Source organism: Carlito syrichta, unplaced genomic scaffold (genome assembly GCF_000164805.1).
Source record: "Carlito syrichta isolate Samal-C Ts95f unplaced genomic scaffold, Tarsius_syrichta-2.0.1 Scaffold118186, whole genome shotgun sequence".
NCBI classification, from domain to species: domain Eukaryota; kingdom Metazoa; phylum Chordata; class Mammalia; order Primates; family Tarsiidae; genus Carlito; species Carlito syrichta.
The window spans coordinates 73697-95361 of NW_007062282.1; the positions used below are offsets into that span (position 1 = coordinate 73697).

A 21665-nucleotide genomic window follows, 5' to 3' on the forward strand; every position below is an offset into this window, starting at 1 on the left:
TCCACTCACCTCAGCCTCCCAAGGCACGGGATTACAGGCTGAGCCACAGAGCCCGGCTTAGATCTCATTCTTAATAATTGAAAAAAGTTATCAATTGTAGGTTTAGAGGATCCTAGAAGCAGCCAAGAGTCAGTCCAGTAAGCAAGGTTCACCTAGCTGCACAGAAATCTACTTAACAGTGGTGAGTGCCCTAGTAATATTTTTTTCTGTCTGTGACCAGTTTACCCTTAACATGAGAGACTTTTTCTTCATATACCCTCAATGTGAGGGTCCCTCACCGATGGTGGCAACCGCCCTTTACTGTCCCCACACCCATCATTTAGTTGCTTTTTTTTTAATTAAAAAAAATGTTTTTGAGTTGGGGTCTCACTCTGTTGCCCAGGCTGGAGTACACTGCACGATCACAGCTTACCACAAGCCTCCACCTCCTGGCATCAGGAGATCTTTCTGCCTTAGCCCCCAGAATAGCTGGGACTACACTGTACCCAGCTAAGTTTTTTACCTTCTGAGTTGAAGTCTCACTCTGACGCCCAGGCTGGAGTGCAGTCGAACACTCACCGACACCCCAGCCTCGACCTGCTGGGCTCTGGTGATTCTTCTGCCTCAGCCTTCCAAGTAGCCAGAAACTACAGGCATGTGCTACCATGGCTGGTTAATTTTTTGATTTACTATAGAGATGAGGTCTTGCCAAGTTGCCCAGGTTGTTCTTGAACCCCTGGGCTCAGGCAATCCCCTCACCTCAGCCTCCCACAGTGCTGGGGTTACAGGCTTGAGTCACCGAGTCCGGCCAATTTTTTTTCTTTTTTGTAGAAATGAGGTCTCTCTAGCCGGGCTCGATGGCTCAGCCTGTAATCCCGCGCCTTTGGGAGGCTGAGGTGAGGGGATTGCCTGAGCCCATGGGTTTGAGACCAGCCTGGGCAACGTGGCGAGACCTCATCTCTACGATAAATCAAAAAATTAGCCAGGCATAGTGGCATGCATCTGTAGTTCCAGCTACTTGGAAGGCTGAGTGGAAGGATTGCCGGAGTCCAGCAGGTCGAGGCTGCGGTGGCCGGGAGTGGCCACTGCACTCCAGTCTGGGTGACAGAATGAGACTCCAACTCAAAAAAAAAAAAAAAGAAATGAGATCTCTCAATGTTGCCGACGCTGGTCTCCAACTCGTAGTCTCAAGCAATCCTCCTGCCTTGGTCTCCCAAATGCTGGGGTTATAGATATGAACCAACACACCTGACCATGTTTTTTGCTTTTTTGAGTCAGGGTCTCACTTGGTCATCCAGGCTGGAGTACAGTGGCATGATAACTGCTTACCACAGCCTCGACCTCCTGGGCTCTGGTGATCCTTCCGTCTCAGTCTTCCAAGTAGCTAGGACCACAGGTGTGTACCACCACGCCTGGCTAATTTGTCTTCATTTTTTGTAGAAACCAGGTTTTGCTATGTTGTCCAGGCTGGTCTTGAACTCCTGGGCTCCAAAAAAATCCCTCCCACCTCAGCCTCCCACAGTGCCGGGATTACAGGCATGAGCCACACACCCAGCCTCGCACCCACTGCTTTGAATGTTTATTTTTTATGCTCCCTGAAGCTTTTCAGAAATGACAAAAGAGGGGGTAAAAAAGATAAAGAGTCAAATTATTTATAGGTACACATAACCAAACCAAAATCAAACTAAAACAAGAAAGCTATAAAAAAAAACCCTTGAGCTAAGCATGCAGACCAAATAAAATAACCAAGTGCACAGAAAGGACCAAAGGGAATTGACCAGAAAGGACAAGCCTCACAGACAGAATGTAAATTCTGTAGAAACCAGAGCACTCAGACCCTAAGGACATTGTCCTTATACCATAAAGGTCTTGCTAAAAATGACTTTTATCGTCCCAAGACAGAAGCAAGGTCTTCAGGATGGCCTTACAACCAAATCAGATCCCAAAGAAGTTCAATGAATTCGCCAGAAGGTGCTGGGTGCGATGACTCATGCCTGTAATCCCAGCAATTTGGGAGGTGGAGGCAAGAGGACTGCCTGAGCCCACGGGTTCAAGACCAGCCCAGGCAACTTGGCGAGACCTCGTCTCTACAATAAATCAAAAAAAGATTAGCCAGGTGTGGTGGCAGATGCCTATGGTTCCAGCTTCTTGGAAGGCTGAGATGGAAGGATAACCCAAGCCCAGCAGGTCGAGGATGTGGTGGCCATAAGAATGCTACTGCACTCTAGCCTAGGTGACAGAGTGAGATTCTGAATTAAAAAAAAAGAAAAAAAAAATCACCAAAAGGAGAGAGTCCAAGAATCTGAGGTGATTTACTTGTGCATAAAAGGCAAACACCAGAGTCTGAGAGCTCAAGAAGGTTCAATGTGGGTGCCTTGCTGTTTCAGGGGTCACTGATTCATCTGAGGGAGCTCACTTCAATCCTGCTTCTGGATACCATTATGTCAAACTACACAGAGAGGAAGATTCTCTTTTTTAAAAAAAAATGCTGGTCCTGGTGGCTCACACCTGTAATCCCAGCACTCTGGGAGGCTGAGGCAGGAGGACTGCTTGAGCCCAGGAGTTCGAGACCAGCCTAGGCAACATAGAGAGACCTCGTCCCTAAAAAAACAGTTAAAAAATTTAGTCAGGCAGGTAGTCCCAGCTACTAGGAAGGTTGAGGCAAGAAGTTATGTTCATGTCACTGCTTTCTAGTCCGGACAACAGAGTGAGACCCTGACTCAAAAAAGAAACAAACAAATAAATAAAAGAGAGCTATTCAAAAGTAGTTTTGCAATGGGAATACAGTGGATATATTCAGGGAGGTAAAGGAAGTTTTTTTTTTTTTTTTTTTTTAGTTGCCCAGGCTGGAGTGCAGTGGCACGCTCACGGCCACCTCAGCCTCTACTGGGCTCAGGCGATCCTTGTGCCTCAGAGCCTTCTTTTGTTTTTTTTTTTGCTTTTGAGTCGGAGTCTCACTCTGTTGCCCAGACTGGAGTGCAGTGGCCGCTCCCAGCCACCGCAGCCTCGACCTGCTGGGCTCCAGCGATCCTTCCGCCTCAGTCTTCCAAGTAGCCGGAATTACAGGCGCGCGCTACCACGCCCGGCTGATTTTTTTTTTTATTGTAGAGATGAGGTCTCGCTGCCCAGGCGGGTCTCGAATCCGCGGGCTCAGGCAATCCACTCACTTCAGCCTCCCAAAGGCGCGGGATTACAGGCTGAGCCACGGAGCCCGGCTGTGCCTCAGAGCCTTCTAAGCAACTAGAACTACAGGCGTGTGCCACCAAGCCCAGCTAATTTTCTGATTTACAGTAGAGACAAGGTCTCACCAAGTTTCCCAGGCTAGTCTCGAACCTGTGGACTCAGACAATCCTCTCACCTCAGTCTCTCAAACTGCTGGGATTATAAGCGTGAGCCACCGTGCCCAGCCTTAGACTATTCTTAGAGCAGTTTTAAGTTCATATGAAAATTGAGCAGAAGGTACAGGGATTCCCTATATGCCCCCTGCCCCCCTCCGCTCCCCAAAGCCTGCCCTGTCATCATTTACCAACTGGTGGTACATTTGTTTCCACTGATGGACCTACACTGACACATCATGTCACCCAAGGTCACCATTGACGTTAGGGTTCACCCTTGGTGTTCCGTGGGCCTGGACAAAAGCATAGCATGTATCCACCATTCCAGCATCATACAGAGTGTAGTAGGTTCGCTGCCCTAAAAATCTTTTGTGCTCTGTCTGTTCATTCTTCCCTCCTGGCTAGTCCTTGGAGAACACTTATCTTTTTACGGAATCCCTAGTTTGGTCTTTTCCAGAATGTCATAGTTGGAATCATACAGTACAAAGCATTTTCAGATGGGTTTCCTTCACTTAGTAATATGTATAATCCAGGTGTGGTGGCTCATGCCTGTAATCTCAGCACTTTGGGAGGCAGAGGCGAGAGGACTGCCTGAGCTCATGGGTTCTAGGCCAGCCTGGGTAACATGGCAAGGCCTTTCATCTCTACAACAAATACAAAAAAAAAACTAACCAGGTGTTTTGGCACATGCCTGTAGTCCCAATTACTTGGAAGGTTGAGGCGGAAGGATCACCTGAGACCAGCAGGTTGAGGCTGTGGTGGCCATGAGTAGTGTCACTGCACTCCAGTCTGGGCGACAGAGCGAGACTCCAACCAACCAAACAAAAAAGAAAAAGTAATATGCATGTAAGTTTCCTCTGTGTCATTTTATAGCTTGATTGTTTATTTCTTTTTAGTACTGGATAATATTCTACTGTCTGTATGTTACAGTTTATCTATTTACATTTTGATTTAAAAAAAAAAAAAACTGCCCCAGCACACACAACACACTTTCTATATCTTCCCCTTTCCCTCAGTGCTTCCAAAGAACTTTCATTACTCTATGTTTACTTAGTTTTGAATTTCTTTACTTTTCTATTTGTTTTTGATCCAGGGTCTCATTGTAACCCAGGCTGGAATGCGGTGGCCCCATTATGGCTCACCACAGCCTCCATCCAACTCCTGGGCTCAGATGATCCTTCCACCTTAGCATCCTGAGCTGAGGCTACAGGAATACACCACCGCATCCAGCTAATTTTTTGACTGTCTTTTTGTTTAGATGAGGTCTCGCTATGTTGCCCAGCCTGGTCTCGAACTGGGTTCAAGCAATCCACCCGCCTCAGCCTCCCAAAATGCTGGATTACTGGCATGCGCCACAGCACCTGGCCCCAGTATTGCATTTCTAATGACCTTATTTGTTCTTTGTAGTCCGTCAGCAGTTTTACCTAGTTCATAAGAGAGAGTCTATTTATTGAAATGTGTGGATCAGAGTAATAAGATCTGCCTGGCTGGTGCCAAGTATGGAGCCTGGATGTTGCCTTCATGCAGTTTACCATAATGCACTAACGAAAAGTCACTATTTAAGAGAGGAAAAACAGAAAGCACACCGACATATTTAATCATACTTGTTACATATATTTGTCAACAAGGCATCACAAAGAAGTCACAAAAAGCAGGCTTAGTTTAGTTCACAATATAAATCCTGTGAAAACACACTTTTCACTTTCATCTCAGCACACAATACTCTACTTGTATAAATTTAAAGCAGTCAAACATTTGAGATTAAATTGGCTAAAAAAATTGTAACTGAATTCTGACCTCAAAAACTGAAATGAAAGGCCGTGGTAGAGAAACATCAAGAGGTCTAAAGAATTACCAAACTGTCACAGTATTATTTTTCTTTACAAAAGCATCACCATAAAACAAAATAAAAACGATGGAAAACACAAAAGTAAAAATCAGAGATTTTGGTTTAGTATTTTCCCTGAGTCTCTTGTTTTTTTTAAAAAACAAAAAACAAAGTAAGGCCAGTTCAAAATAGATCCACAGGTCTTACCCCCTCCATTGTATTGCCATGGGGGATACATTTAAGACAAGCGGCTACACGGGCTGAAGTGGTCCCAGGGCTTTCTTCAGATGTCAGCTTGCCTGTGTCACCGCTACAGGGCTGTCTGACCTGCTGCTGCACGTGGGCTCAAAGAGCTGTCAGGATTTTATCTTGCCCGCCGTAATGCAATATGTGAGACTGTATGGTGAAGGAAGACAATTGTAGTTATTAATAAATATTACATTTCTAAATGGAGGTGGATACTATATACATCAAGTTGTGGTAATATAACACAGAAGCAGAATTTTTTTTTTTGGAGTTGGAGTCTCACTCTGTTGCCCAGACTGGAGTGCAGTGGTCACTCCCGGCCACCGCAGCCTCGACCTGCTGGGCTCCGGCGATCCTTCCGCCTCAGCCTTCCTAGTAGCTGGAACTACAGGCGCGCGCTACCACGCCCGGCTAGTTTTTTGATTTATTGTAGAGATGAGGTCTCACCAAGTTGCCCAGGTGGGTCATGAACAGACATTTTTATGTTGTAAAAATATGACATAAACGGGTGTTGGGGAAAAAGTCGTCTTAAACTTCTAAATCTTAGATGTTACAAGAAAAACTTCAAAACAAGATCAAGTGTATTAGATCCTAATAAAATGAAGTAGAAAAGAGTGATTATAAGTTGATGCCTGGATATTGGCATTGTACTTCCAAAAAAAGCAGTTGTCTCCTTGATCCTTAAAACTGGTCCCTACTGTATTTCTACTTGATCGTTAAACTAAACTGCAGTCACAGGGTGTATATATTGGGTTGAAGCATAAGTCCATAGCATTTTAGGCTTGCCCATGGAACGCAAATGTCTCACTACAGTTGACTGATCACAGTTTACCACGTTTGCCAATACTTGGTTGACTTGATGTGGATTGTTGTGGATTAAAGCACTTAAGCAGTCTTCATCGAAGCCCGATGGTCTTCCTGAATGTGGAGAATCACTCAGGCCAAAGTGGCCTTCTTTGAAATGACAAAACCATTTTCTTGCCGTGCCCTCCCCGATGGAATCTCCCCAGACACAGCACAAATGTTTCGAGCTGCCTCCCTGCTTTTATGCGTCTATTAAACTCAAACAGAAGAATATGTTGTAAGTGTTCATTTTTTCTGCTTGACATTCCATCTTCTTTAGCCCACAAGTAGCACTTTCTTCACGTCTGCAAAATGCAAGGTGTATTCACAAGCACAACATTGTCACTCTAAATGACAGATGATAAATTCCCAACACGAATGCTACAAACTTACACATCAACTTAACACGTACATGCATATATGCTTGCAAGTGATCAAGCATTTCATTTAAAAAGCATTTGAGCCTGGGTGTGATGGAACATGTCCATAATCCTAGCACTTTGGGAGGCCAAAGCAAGAGGATTGCTTGAGCCCAGGAAACTGAGACCAACCTGGGCAACATAGCGAGACTTCACCTCTACAAAAAGTTTGACACACAAGTTGGGTTTGGTGGTACGTGACTGTAGTCCCAGCTACTTTGGAGGGTGAGGTGGGAGGATCATCTGAGTCCAGGAGGTAGAGGCTGTGGTAGGCTGTGATTATGCCACTGCACTCCTGCCTGGGCATCAGAGTGAGATCCTGATTTAAAAAATAAAAAAGCATTTGATAATTAATAAAATTAAGAATAAAGAGTGTGATGGAATCTAAATATTTGGTTCTTATTTCAAATGTACTAGGTTACTGGCTGGGCTTGGATTATGAGGGCACTAAATATTATGGAACACACTTTCTAGTCATATGTAAGAAAAACTTTTTCACAGATTTTTTTTTTTGAGTCTGAGTTTCACTCTGTTACCCAGGCGAGAATGCAGTGGCATGCTCGTGGCCACAACAACCTCGACCTGCTGGGCTCAGACAATGCTTCTGCCTCAGCTGTCCAAGTAGCTGGAATGACAGGTGTGTGCCAACATGCCCAGCTAATTTTTGATTTAATGAAATCTTAGTTGCCAATGGATTTCAAAAAAGTTAATAATCATTAACTTTTCAAAAGCTAGTAATCATGAACTATCTTATTTAAATTTAGGGAAGAAATAATACTCTGTGGAATTGGAATTACCATTCCAATTTCACCAAGAGTTTGACACATTCACATTTCTATTAATTAGTAAGTATCCCATGGCACAGGTGGGAAAACTGAGGCATAAAATAATCTTTTATTTTTGTTTTAAAGATTTTTCTAGTTGGACAGAAAAGCCAAGGTCCTACCTACAGCCAGAACTGTCGAGGCTAGACATGTACGGGGCATAATGGATTCAAACTTTGCGTGGTAGGTTATATTTAACTCACCTGTCCTGTCTGTAACACAATTATCTTAAGTCTAACCTCTTGCAAACCCTTTAAAATATGGATTTGGCAAATGTCACTTACTAGCTCCCTTCTCTGACCAGGTAAAAAAAGGCTAGCCAATGCTTGTATGAAAAAAGGCATACGACCCACTGTTGTGTTATATGCAATTGGCGAGATCCAACTGTAGCACTTTGGTACTCTGTTCAGAAAAAAATATCTCAAACTTACAAAGGTAAACATAAGCAAGTGGCATCGTATATTGTACCAGCTGAGTAACAGTAAATAGACAAGATGTAACCACCGTAACTTCTTGACAACCTTCATATCTTGAAGCAACACATCTGCCCCTCCCAGCTACCACTCCAATTCCACAGGGTATTTTCCAGTGAGACAAGCTGTACAATGACCGTTGGCTTCAAAACACTCCAGACCATTTCCATTTTCCTGAATCATAATGTCATGCTTTTCCCCTTTCGGTTTTTTAAATTGTATCCCTTCTTGTACAGATGAAACCAGTCCTTCTACTGACAGGTATACAACACTGTTTGCTCCTGTAGGTGGAAAGAGGGAAACATAATAAGGTCATGAGAGGTCCTTTGGAAAGGAAAGAAAGCTTCAACAGGATAGTATAAGCCAGGATAAATCTTTCTCTGATAGTATTCAAAGAAAAAAGAAACAAGTAAATCAATAAAACTCAGAGCCTTTTAAAGCTTTTGACTGGGTCAGCCGTGGTGGCTCACGCCTATGATCCCAGCACTTTGGGAGGCCCAGGTGAGAGGACTGCCTGAGCCCATAGGTTCAAGACCAGCCCAGGGCAACTTGGCGGGAACTCATCTCTACAATAAATCAAAAAATTAGTTGGGCATGGTGGTACATGCCTGTATTTCCAGCTACTTGGAAATTGGCTGGGCCTGGTGGCTCAGCCTGTAATCCCAGCACTCTGGGAGGCTGAGGCAAGTGAACTGCCTGAGCCCGCGGGTTCAAGACCAACTTGGGAAACTTGGTGAGACCTCATCTATACAATAAAAAAAACAATAATTAGCCAGGCGTGGTAGCGCATGCCTGTAGTTCTGGCTACTTGGAAGGCTGAGGCAGAAGGATCACCGAAGCCCAGCAGGTCGACGCGGGGGTGGCCGTGAGTGTGCCACTGCACTGCAGGCTGAGTGACAGAGTGAGACACCAACTCAACTAAAAAAAAAAAAAAAAGATTATAGAAATTGAAGTACCTACCTAGATATTCTGCAATATGATCAAATTCTGGTTTATTGGCAATAAGCTCTTCTTTTGTGGGAATGTTTATTCCCATGAAGCATGGATATCTAATTGGTGGTGAAGCTACTCGAATATGTACCTTAGAAAGAAATCATTTTACACATTCTTTGCATGAATAATTATGCAAAATTTTCTTTCATAGAGCAAACACAATATAAAGTTGCAAATACAGATTATTTAGTGACAACAGATAGGTAGTACAGTAAACTACACAATTTGTTACGTTGAATAATAGATGAAAAAGGATTCTGAAAAATCATGTGGCAAACATAGAACTGTAGCCTTAGATCAGATTGTAGTACTCATAGAAATTAAAAATTCACAGCCAGCCTCAGCCTTTGTCCATTCTTTTTCACTATTGAATTGAATGTTTAATATACTTGTTTCTATTACATAATTCTTATAGAATTCCAAAGGGTGAGACTGTCATAATCCTAACCCATCATAAAAATGTCTGGAAAATCATAATCTCAATTATTTTCAAAACTTTCTAAATAGACCATCATACTGCTGGCCATCCCAGTTTCTCCTGTAATCGATTTTATTTATAAATTTGCTCAATTACTGGCTGTACATGGCATTTTACCACTGTAATTTGAACTGCTGAAATATTTACAGTTAGAATAAGCTTTGAGCCGGGCTCAGTGGCTCAGCCTGTAATCCCAGCACTTTGGCAGGCTGAGGTGAGTGGATTGCCTGAGCCCACGGGTTCGAGACCCACCTGGGCAACTTGGTGAGACCTCATCTCTACAGTAAAATTGAAAATTAGCTGGGCATGGCAGTGCATGCCTGTAGTTCCGGCTACTTGGAAGGCTGAGGTGGAAGGATTGCCGGAGCCCAGCAGGGTGAGGCTGCGGTGGCCGGGAGCGGCCACTGCACTCCAGTCTGGGTGACAGAGTGAGACTCCAACTCAAAAAAAAAAAAAGAATAAAAAAGAATAAGTTTTAAGCTTTAAAATTTAAACATATAACTTAATATGTCAATGCATCTAATAAAACATCATATTTTACACCATAAATGCATACATTTGTCAGTTTAAAAATTTTTAAAAAATTTAACAGATAAAGTAACACACAAAAAAATTTAATGAGTGAAACATATTATACTGGGATTGGTTTTATGTTTCATTTATTTTTTTTTATTATTATTTTTTTGAGTCAGAGTCTTACTCTGTCACCCAGACTGGAGTGCAGTGGCCACTCCCGGCCACCGCAGCCTCCACCTGCTGGGTTCCAGCGATCCTTCCGCCTCAGCATTCCAAGTAGCTGGAACTACAGGCATGCGCTACCACGCCCAGCTAATTATTTTTTATTTATTGTAGCGATGAGGTCTCACCAAGTTGCCCAGGCGGGTCTTGAACCTGTGAGCTCAGGTAATCTGTCACCTCAGCCTCCCAAAGCGCTGGGATTACAGGCTGAGCCACCGAGCCTGGCTTGGTTTTATGTTTTAAAATAGGTAAAGTAACACTCTCTAGGTTTAAAAAACATTCATTTCATGTACTTTGCTAGCTGTTTAATCAACTTTATAAAAATTGCAAGCTTTTACATTGACCTTTTCAATCTATCAAGGATTAAATTTAGCATGTGTGGCTGTTATGTGTTCTCCATGTTGCTACGGTTATTCCTCAACATGCAGAATATGAAATGTTTATGACACTAAACTATTCATTTTGATTCCTTGTAATTTTAATGCTGATATCTTATTATTAATTAGTGATGCTTTAGGTAAGGTTACTTACCTCTTTTGCACCGGATTCTTTGAGCAATTTTATTATAGGTGAGATGGTATTGCCTCTCACAATGGAGTCATCTACAAGAACAATTCTTTTGTCTTTAAAGTTGTCCGACAAAACTCCAAACTTTTTTGCAACACCAAGCTGTCTTAGTCTCATGTTTGGCTGAATGAAGGTTCTTCCTACATACCGGTTTTTACACAGCACCTCCACGTAGGGAAGCCCACACTGATAGAAAGAACAGGACAGTGAGCAGCAAGATACAGAACACTGTCTAGGCTCTTATTTTCTCTAGATTGTGCTGTCACCATGATATGTAAGAAAAATTTCCAAATGTGGCTGATATCCTGAACTGTCCAACATTAGATTACAATTTTCCTTCACTATTTAAATTTGGGCAGGGGTGCAAGGGAGGCAATAAAGAGAAACTACTTTTAATTATATTTAAAAATTATACAAAAAAACCTTCGGACTTCCTTCAGACTCTGATATAATATCAAGATTTCAGACATTGTTTCTAAGATATTTCCACTATTTCTTCAGGCAAGGATTCATGGTAATATCTTGTGAAACAATGTTAAAGGTAATATAGTTGATGGAAAAACCAATTCATTTGGTTAGAAATCATAATGCTTCTCTGTTAAACGAATACTATTTCTCTATCTTGGAAGAGAACACTAAGAATATGAAGTCATGACAAATATTAAAACACTGTCAGAAAAATTCACATATTTAAGGACCATCAGCACAAGAAATGAATTAAAACCAGTAAGCTACAGAGAGGCTTTTTAGGGACAGGAGGTTAATTCATCCATTTCTCAGGGTAAATTTCTCTAAAATTAGGTGTTTTCTTTCTCTTAGAAGCTAATAAACTAATAAACAAAACTATCCAAGGTAGTAAATATTGGGTGTTATACTCCAGCATCACTATAGTTATATAATCCACCAGGCTATGAAAAATAAAGTTAAGCATAGTACTAATTAACATGACACTAAACAAACATCTTTATTATTACCCATACTCAACAGGGAACAAACACACCAGCAACTTGTGAGGATGATTCATAAAGTAGATTTTAATAATCAGTACATGTTACCATTATATTCTATACACAGTTGACCTTGACCAACACGGGTTTAAACTGCATGCATCAATCCACTTATAGGTATTTCCTTCCGCCTCTGCTCCCCATGAGACAGCAAGACCACCCTTCTCTACCTTGTCCTCAATCTACTCAAGGTGAAGATCACAATGAGAATGCAGACCCTTATAATGACCCATCCCCACTTAATGAGGAGCAAACACATTCTCTTATGATTTTCTTAGTAGCATTTCCTTTTTTCTAACTTACCTTATTGAAATAATACAGTATATGATGCACATAACATATAAAATATGTGATAATTGGCTGTTTATGCTATCAGTAAGGCCTCCAGTCAACAGCAGGCCATTAGTAGTTAAGTTTTTTGGGAGTCCAAAGCTACACGAAGCTTTGACTGTGTGTGTGTGTGTGTGTGGTGGCACCTCTAATGCCCACGATGTTCAAGAGTCAACTGTATATTCATGTTATCTTTTTAAAAAGAAGAGGGCTAGCCAGGGTGGTGGCTCACGCCTGTAATCCAAGCACTTTAGGAGGCATTAGGTGGAAGGATTGCTTGAGCCCAGAGAAGTTCGAGATCAACCTGGGCAACATAGTGAGACCTTGTTGCTACAAAAAGATAAAAAGCGTGGTGGTGCATGCCTGTAGTTCAGGCTACTCTGGAGGTTGAGGCAGAAAGACCACCTGAGCCCAGGAGGTCAAGCCTGTGGTAAGCCATGATGGTGCCACTGAGCTCCAGTGCCACACTCAAAATCAATCAATTGATCAACGGACCAGTCTCCTAGTCTTTGGGGGAACCTTTTTGTGGTCTTTATTAAAATAATGCCACTGAATAAAAAAGCTGGTAAATGATTGTAAGGGAACCAATATTAACCCCCCAATCTTCCTTTCTTCTTACAAGCTGAGTTTCTCTTTATGCAGAAGAATTTCTTATTCCACAGCTAGGAACACAATTCACTGCATGCTAATTGGGAGAAATACCTTTCCTGCATAACCAAGAGCTGCAGGTGTAGCAGATTCAGGAACCGTGCTGACCAAATCTGCATCCACAGGTGCTTCAAGAGCCAGCTGCTGGCCACAACGATATCTTACTGTATAAACCATCTGGTCTGGTATGTTTGGAAAAGAAAATAGATTATTATGATTTAGCACGATGTAAATTGTTATTCTAACAAACCAATGCTAGCACCCTAAAGATTGCATATAAAAAGAAAAACTATCTATACAAGAACACTAATGAGGGAATACAGATTGGGGAATTCAACTGTGTGGTTTTAAAATATTTGACCTTAATATAGGTCTGAAAATCATAATCCTTACTTATTTCTATAAGAAAAGCAAAATCCATGAGTCAAAAGTAAAGGAAAGGCTGGGCACAGTGGCTCACGCCTGTAATCCCAGCACTTTGGGAAGCAGAAGCAAGAGGATTGCCTGAGCTCAGGGGTTCGAGACCAGCCTGGGCAACTTGGTGAGACCTTGTCCCTACAATAAATCAAAAATTAGCTGGGCACAGTAGCGCACACCTGCACTTCTGGCTACTTGAAAGGCTGAGGCGGAAGGATTGCCTGAGCCCAGCAGGTCGAGGCTGCAGCAGCTGTGAGTGTGCCAAAGCACTCCAGTCTGGGCAACAGTGAGACTCCAACTAAACAAAAGAGTAAGGGAAAAATAGTGACCTTATGACTTGTGGGTTCAGTCCAATATTCACAACATGGAACTATGTGCCTTCAAAGAGCCAGGTAAACTCTCAGGCTAAGAACTGCCCTGTTTCAATGAGATAAGTAAAATGTATACAGGTAGTCAATGAAAAGAAATTAGCTTACCTTCAAACATACTGTCTGGTCTTGCAAAATAAACATATTCAAAGATACAAAAAGCCATTGGATTTCCTTCAGACCGTGATATAATATCAAGACTTCGGACATTATGCCTAGATATTTCCACTATTTCTCCAGGCAAGACTTCACGGTAATATCTTGGGAAACAGTGTTAAAGAGAGACTTTTAATGAACTCGTCCTTAAGGTTGATGATAACATCAATTATAAAGCACACACAGAGTTCCTTATAAAGGAAAAGTGGATTCACTTGATGTAAAATCTAGAGATGGCTTTTTAAAAAAGGCAATATGCCTGCAGTAGTAATTTCTGTAAATCTTTCTATTAACACTAATTTCTAACATAGCATGTAAAAATAAGGGCTCTAAGTTTGATTAAATTTTGAAAGAATAATGTCTAAAGAAAACATTTTATATCCTGGCTTAGGTTTTTCTATTGAAACTATTCCTTGTTGAGAAAGTTCTTGCTTTTTAAAATAAGTCTTGAGGTATTTCGAAAGAAGGATGTCACTTTCAGAATTACAAAGTATCACATGAACATTAGAGTTATATTAAGTGTAACTGCTGGGAATAATGTACATAATAAAATGCATTTATACTTATTTTCTTACAGATATCAGAAAGAAAACTTTCATGTAAATATAAAAAAACTTTTTTTTTCTGTTTCAGAAAGCTCAGAATAAGAAGTCTTTATTAAACAGGTAACGTTCTCTGTAGAAAACTTAAGAAATAGACACATACAGAAAATAAAAGGCCTCAACAAAAATAAAATAACCTCAACATTCTGAGATAAACAATATGAGCATTTCATCGCCTATCCTTCAAGATTTTATAACACTGCCTTTATGATCTTGAAATACACATATAACTTTGAAAAGAAATCAACATAAACCACACCTGTAATATAAAGGTGAAACAAAAAAATAATTGAGATACGATAGCATGAATTTTAACACATGAATGCTTGTCCATGCCAAAACTACAATGTCAATATTGCCCTCCAGGGAAAGGACTGCCCCCCCATCACTGCTCAGCATGGAAACTGACAGCTCAAGAATGAGAATTCCCTGTGAACCAAGTGCCTGGTGTGGGACCTCAATTTATTTCTATTTTTTTTGCAATTTACAAAAACCATTTTAGAGGACATCCTGGCGCTGATATCTTTACATGCATCCTTAACTTTCTCTAGGCTATATTCCTAGAAGCAAAGCAGTGTGGAAAAAAACTTTTCTCATCAACGTGGGAAAAGATGCTAAATGAGGTTAAACATACCTTGCACCAATAGATAAGAAGCTACAAGACTCTGAAGATACCACCCATCCCTCAGTTTCTGATAGTTTTTTCTCTGTAAATCACAAGACAACGAATTCAGATAATAGATTCAAGAAATTTTAAAAGGGCTATTTCAACAGAATAGTTAAACATCAAGTAAATGAACAAATAAATAAAAATCATGGAATAGCCATTTCGATGTCTTTAAGAGCACATGGACTGTCATTTGCCTTAAGTCAAGGATACAATAAATGATCCTCCAAGATTCCTTCTAATGTTATGGTTTCATGGCTTAAATATGTCAAAAAGGAAATTACAATTATACTGCAGAAATGAAAAAGCTAAGGCAAAGGATATGAACAGGCAATTTAGGACAGAAAAAAATAGGAATGTTTATTAAATACATTCATTAAAAGTGACTCATCCTGGGCGGGAATGGTGGCTCAAGCCTTTAATCCCAGCACTTTGGGAGGCCGACACGAGAGGACTGCCTTAGCCCCCGGGTTTGAGACCAGCCCAGGCAACATGGTGAGATCTCGTCTTTGCAATAAATCAATCCTTCCATGAGGTGGAAGGATCGCCTGAGCCCAGCAAGTCAAGGCTGCGGTGGTCAGGAGCGTGCCACTGCACTCCAGCCTGAGCGACAGAGTAAGATGAGACTTCAACTCAAAAAAAAAAAAAAAAAAAGCCGGGCTCGGTGGCTCAGCCTGTAATCCCGCGCCTTTGAGAGGCTGAGGTGAGTGGAATGCCTGAGCCCACGGGTTCGAGACCCGCCTGGGCAGCAAGACCTCATCTTTACAATAAATCAAAAAATCAGCCGGGTATGGTAGCGCATGCCTGTAATTCCGGCTACTCGGAAGGCTGAGGCGGAAGGATCGCCGGAGCCCAGCAAGTTGAGGCTGCGGTGGCCGGGAGCGGCCACTGCACTCCAGTCTGGGCAACAGGGTGAGACTCCAACCCAAAAAAAAAAAAAAAAAAAAAAAAAGTGACTCATTCTTATAAGTACTCAATGAAATGTACCTTTAAAACAAAGAATGCCATTTTTCTTTTTTTACCTAGACCACTCTCACACATAAACTTCCTATACCTAAAGATTTTGGCACTGGCCAGCAGTTGGACAACCACTTTGAAAACATGACATTATATTTCTTCTGAAGTTCATTACCTCTGTCATTTATATCAGATACTGGGATAAGACGGCCAATGCAAAGAGGACGATTTCCATAAGGGTCTCGGACTGCATAAATAACATCTCTGTGCATTATAAGCAAGGAGTATGCTGTGGGTGCTTCCTTCATCAAGTTTTTAATCCTGGAATTAACAGAACAGTTGAATGAGTAACTTCAGTTATAAAAAAGGCAAAGCTCTTATTACAAGAGCTATAAATTCAGCCCAGTTTTACATTTACCTTGCTACCCAGTCGGGAGTGTCATCTTGTTCCTGAGGAGGGGTGTATGCCAGTAATTGGGTAATCATTTCACTATCAGAACTTGTGGACAGACCAATACCATGGCGCAGAAGCTATATAGAAAAATGAAAAGTTTAATCATAAGAGGAGACTCTCTACCCCACCCCTCACCCGACAGCCCACCATAATAGAAATAAATCAGGCTTCCGTAAATGCTGACTCATGAAAATTCAACATCTAGACTGAGCTCGGTGGCTCAGCCTGGAGTTCCAGCCCTTTGGGAGGCTAAGCCAAGTGGATTGCCTGAGTCTGCAGGTTCGAGACCTGCCTGGGCAACTTGGCGAGACCTCATCTCTACAATAAATAAAATATTAGCTGGGCATGATAGCATGCACCTATAGTTTCAGCTGCTTGGAAGGCTGAGGCAGAAGGATCGCCGGAGCCCCGCAGGTCAACTCTGGGGTGGCCGTGAGTATGCCACTGCACTCCAGCTTAGGTGACAGAGTAAGGCTCCAACTCAAAAACAGACAAGACAAGATGAAGTATGGATGAAGGCATAAGAACAAATTCAACATCATTGCCACAGAAAGCTCCCAACAACATGCCGTGAACGGAGACTAAGTAAACAGCTCTTTGTCCCATCTCCCAGACTATTTTAGTTTTCTGTCATTGCTTCCAACTCATTTATTCATTTGTTGCCTTCAAGTTTAAACTCCATTTTTCCCCTTATGCTTTTGTCATACTGTGATGTACGTGGATGAACAAACATGTATGTGGGCTTTTTCCCTGTTCTTTCCTGGTATACAACTCCTGAAAGCCTTGAAATTGGCAAAATGCTGTCTTTTTATGTGTTAACAAGATGACCGGTAACTAGGAGCTCCCGGATAGCACCAGGATAGGGTCTAGTTGCCAGGGAAAGCAACCATGGAATCAGAAGGTTGGGATTTTCAGCTTCATCCCTGGACCTCCAGGGAAGGGAGAAGGGATAAAGGTCGGGCTGATCACCAGTGGCCAGTGATTTCATCACCTATGCCTACTTAATGATATCTCTGTAAAAACCCAGAATGCCTGGGTTTGGAGAGCTTCTGGACAGCTGAACACTTGGCATGCCCTTGGACAGAAACAGCATGGAAGCATGTCCCTTCCCACATACCATGCCCTGTCTGTCTCTTCACCTGACTGTTTTTCTATATCCTTTAGAACAATCTTTATAATAAACCAGTAAAAGTAACTAAAGCACTTGTGAGCAGCTCTAGCAAATGATCAAAACCAAGGATTACTTGCAGACTGCAGGAACTCTTAAATGTTCATTTTATATTAACTAATTAATTAGCTAATTAATTAAGATGGTGTCTCACTCTGTCGCCCAGGTTCAAGTGTAGTAGCACAATCACAGCTAATGTAGCCTCAACTTCTGGGGCTCAGGTGATTCTTCTTCTTTTTTTTTTTTTTTTTTTTTTGAGTTGGAGTCTTACTCTGTTGCTCAGGTGATCCTTCTGCCTCAGCCTTCCAAGTAGCCCAGTTTTTTGATTTACTGTAGAGATGAGATCTTGCCAAGTTGCCCAGACTGGTCTCGAACCCATGGGCTCAAGCAATCCTCTCACCTCAGCCCACCAAAGTGCTCGGATTATAGGTGTGAGCCACCGTGCCATTATGTGCCACCACGATCTTCCCATGAAGTGTTTCGACAACAAAGGGCTGACAATTTCCTAATTCAGTTTTCTGTAGTGGCATACCTCGTGTGTCCAATTCCAAGATCTGATCCTTTGGTCTCAACCTGGGATATCCCAATTTATAATGGGTTGTCAGAAGTACCCCGAGGCCTGGCATCTTAAGTGGCGTAACATTCTTGTGGAACTGAGTCCATAACCTCTGTGATCTGACCTCAACTCCAAGGCACTATTAAGAATTTCATTAATAGGATACCCAGTTGGTGTCCTCTGAAAAACTAATTGTTGTAAGAAAACCCCTCATTTGGTCGCAGAAGTGTGCTGTGTTGAGCTTGAGCATTTGAAACATTTCAGCTTGGTTTTTCCTATCTCATATAAGCTCTGAACATAGAAACAAAATGAAAGAGACAGCGAGAGTCCATAAACCCTAATATCTCTGCAATTCTAAAAGCAACCATGAATCAATTTTTCCCCGAACTCTAAAGCAGTGCGTTTGAGAGGTGAGCAAATTAAAATGCAGATGGACACCCTTGCCCCCAACCTGGAGGTAATATCTTCCAGTCTGGAATTATTACAAGTACTCCAGTTCTGTTGCAGTTGTTTCTTGCAATTAGGTAACAGGTAGCTACAATTAGAAAATGTCCTTTACCAAGATCCTTAATTCATTAGCTCATCCCAATCATTTATAATACTTTAAAAAACAAAACAGAAAAACCCCCAACTTACCTTTTTCCTTAATCGAGCAGCATTTACCAATTCGCCATTATGTGCCACCGCGATCTTCCCATGAAGTGTTTCGACAACAAAGGGCTGACAATTTTCTAATTCACAGTTTCCTGTAGTGGCATACCTCGTGTGTCCAATTCCAAGATTTGAGACATATAACTTCTTCAAATTGTCCTCGGTAAAGACATGATTTACAAGACCTAGCCCCTTGAAAAGTCAGTAAAAGGACATCTTAGAAAAAACCAGAGACTACTTCTGCTAGTAAGTAATAAAAGTCTCTCTGCTCATGTCATCCAAACTAGAAATGCAGTTTACTTAATTTCTCTGTGCTTCAGAATTCAAACTAAAAAACGGAAACAAACAAAAAACAAAAACAAAAAAACCCACAACTTAACCTAATTGTAAGAACTGTGAGGCATTTACTTTCTTTTTCCAGACCCAAGCAGATGTAGAAGCATTTAAAAAAAAATTAGTCCGGGCTCAGTGGCTCAGTCTGTAATCCCAGTACTTTGGGAGGCCGAGGTGAGTGGATTGCCTGTGTCTGCGGGTTCGAGACCAGCCCAGGCAACTTGGTGAGACCTCTCTCTATAATCAATCAAAAATTTGCTGGGCATGGTAGTATGTGCCTGTAGTTCTGGCTACTTGGTGGAAGGATTGCCGGAGCCCAGCAGCTTGATGTTGGGGTGGCCATGAGTGTGCCACTGCACTTTAGCCTGGGTAATGGAGTAAGACTCCAACTCAAAAAGAAAATTATCAGCCAGGTATGGTGGCTCATGCCTGTAATCTCAATACTTTGGGAGGTGGAAGCGAGATGATTGCCTGGGGGGTGGTGGAAGCGAGATGATTGCCTGAGCTCAGGGGTTCGAGACCAGCCTAGGAAACTTGGTGAGACCCCGTCTATACAATAAGTAAAAAAAAATTAGTCGGGCGTGTTGGTGCATACCTGTGGTTCCAGCTACTTGGAAGGCTGAGGTGGAAGGATTGCCTGAGCCCAGCAGGTCGAGGTTACAGTGGCTGTGAGCATGCCACTGCACTTCAGTCTGGGTGTCAGAATATGACTCTGACCCAAAAATAAAAATAAAAATTTTGAGGTGAAATTCAGAACACTGGGCATGATGGATCAAGCCTGTAATCCCAGCACTTGGGGAGGCTGAGGCAAGAGGATTGCCTGAGTCCAGGAGTTTGAGACTAGCCTGGGCAACATGGTGAGATCTACCTTGTCTCTACAATAAGCCAAAAAAATTAGCTGGGCTTGGTGGTGCACACCTGTGGTTCCAGCTACTTGGAAGGCTGAGGCGGAAGGATCACATGAGCCCAACAGGTCGAGACTGTGGTGGCTGTGACCGTGCCACTGCACTCCAGCCTGGGCAACAGAGTGAGACCCCGACTCAAAAATAAAAGAAAACAAATTCATATAACATAAAATTAACCATTTTAACCTTCTGTACTCGGAGATATCTCACAGATCACCTATCAGCAACTTGACCGCACTTTACCAAATAGTGAAAAATGAATACTAAATAGCACAGTGTTGGAACCAATCATTTTACTGCAATGGTATTTGGCATGTAATGGAATTTTGGATATTGAGGAACTTATTTATAACAAAAAATCAAAATTGCATATCTTGCACTTTTCTACTCTGTGATAACATGTGAAACAGTCACTGACCTGCATTGCAGATGCATTGTTGTATAATAGTAATTTGTTTGACGTCTTCTACCTGGTGTTTTTCTATTCAAACAGACAATGCAGTCTTATTTTCTTCCTCCCACACAAATAGTATATGGCCTTTGTCCAGTCTGCACAGCACTATGAAAGCACTTTCTTTTCTCTTTTTTTTGAGTTGGAATCTCACTCTGTCACCCAGGCTGGAGTGCAGTGGCACACTGCTCACGGCCACCACAGCCTCGACCTGCTGGTATCATGTGATCCTGCCGCCTCAGCCTTCGAAGTAGCTGGAACTACAGGCACACGCCATCAAGCCTGGCTAATTTTTTTGATTTATTGTAGAGATGAGGTCTCACCAAGTTGCCCAAGCTGGTCCTGAACCCATGGGCTCAGGCAATCCTCTCACCTCGGCCTCCCAAAGTGCTGGGATTATAAGCATGAGCCACCGTGCCCGGTCAGCACTTTATATACTCTCTTTCTACATAATGTCTGCTGACATTTTAAAATGTATACCTCAGTATATATTCCATCTCTTTATATGCTTTTATGTGCAATTTGAATGGAAATTTCAAGGAAATATACAGTTCTGAAAAATTTGTATTGATACAAGGTCATCCAGTATAATCACCAGCAATTAATTAATGTCCTCTCAGAGAGGACATGCAGGTGCAAAGGGTTAGAGTGAACAATTTAGTGGCATTTAGTATCTTCACAATGTTGAAGCACTTGTGTCTCATAAGACATTTTTCATTAAAACATCTAAGATCAGATGTACTAAGCAAAAAAATAAAGTCAAATATAAACTAAAATTTGCATTTGAGAAATTAAAGCATCTTAAAGTATTTAAACAAAATACATTCTAATTTGACAAATGTTACACTATAACGTTGGAAATGGATAATCCGAAGAATATAACTTCTTATAGTAAATTATTTATTCAGACCCTCCCTCCCATATACTAGTGATCATTTGGCTGTTATTTTACCACCATTTCTTTTTTTTTTTTTTGAGTCGGAGTCTCACTCTGTCACCCAGGCTGGAGGGCAGTGGCATGCTCACGGCTACCGCAGCCTCAACCTGCTGGGATCAGGTGATCCTTCCACCTCAGCCTTTCAAGAAGCTGGAACTACAGGTGCATGCCACCATGCCCAGCTAATTATTTATTTAATATAGAAACAAGGTCTCAGCCGGGCTCGGTGGCTCAGCCTGTAATCCCACGCCTTTGGGAGGCTGAGGTGAGTGGATTGCCTGAGCCCGCGGGTTCGAGACCCACCTGGGCAGCGAGACCTCATCTCTAAAATAAAG

The 21665-nt window shown here is 42.0% G+C and overlaps 1 protein-coding gene across 2 annotated transcripts in view; it reads right to left on the reverse strand.

Moving 5' to 3' along the window:
- Positions 1–7250: 7250 nt before the first annotated feature.
- PPAT (phosphoribosyl pyrophosphate amidotransferase) overlaps positions 7251–21665 on the reverse strand; it is a 56672-nt gene continuing 42257 nt past the window's right edge. Inside the window, exons 3-11 of one of the 2 annotated variants that reach the window (XM_021707487.1) lie at positions 18690–18896; positions 16294–16406; positions 16051–16196; positions 14886–14958; positions 13602–13621; positions 12763–12890; positions 10688–10909; positions 8908–9028; positions 7251–8228 (exon numbers count right to left, since the gene is read on the reverse strand). In XM_021707487.1, the coding sequence (XP_021563162.1) occupies positions 8032–8228; positions 8908–9028; positions 10688–10909; positions 12763–12890; positions 13602–13621; positions 14886–14958; positions 16051–16196; positions 16294–16406; positions 18690–18896 (1227 nt within the window). In that variant the 3' untranslated portion in view covers positions 7251–8031. Of the gene's footprint in view, positions 8229–8907; positions 9029–10687; positions 10910–12762; positions 12891–13601; positions 13754–14885; positions 14959–16050; positions 16197–16293; positions 16407–18689; positions 18897–21665 lie in introns of both variants that reach the window. The other variant, XM_008047926.2, reaches the window with a different exon arrangement.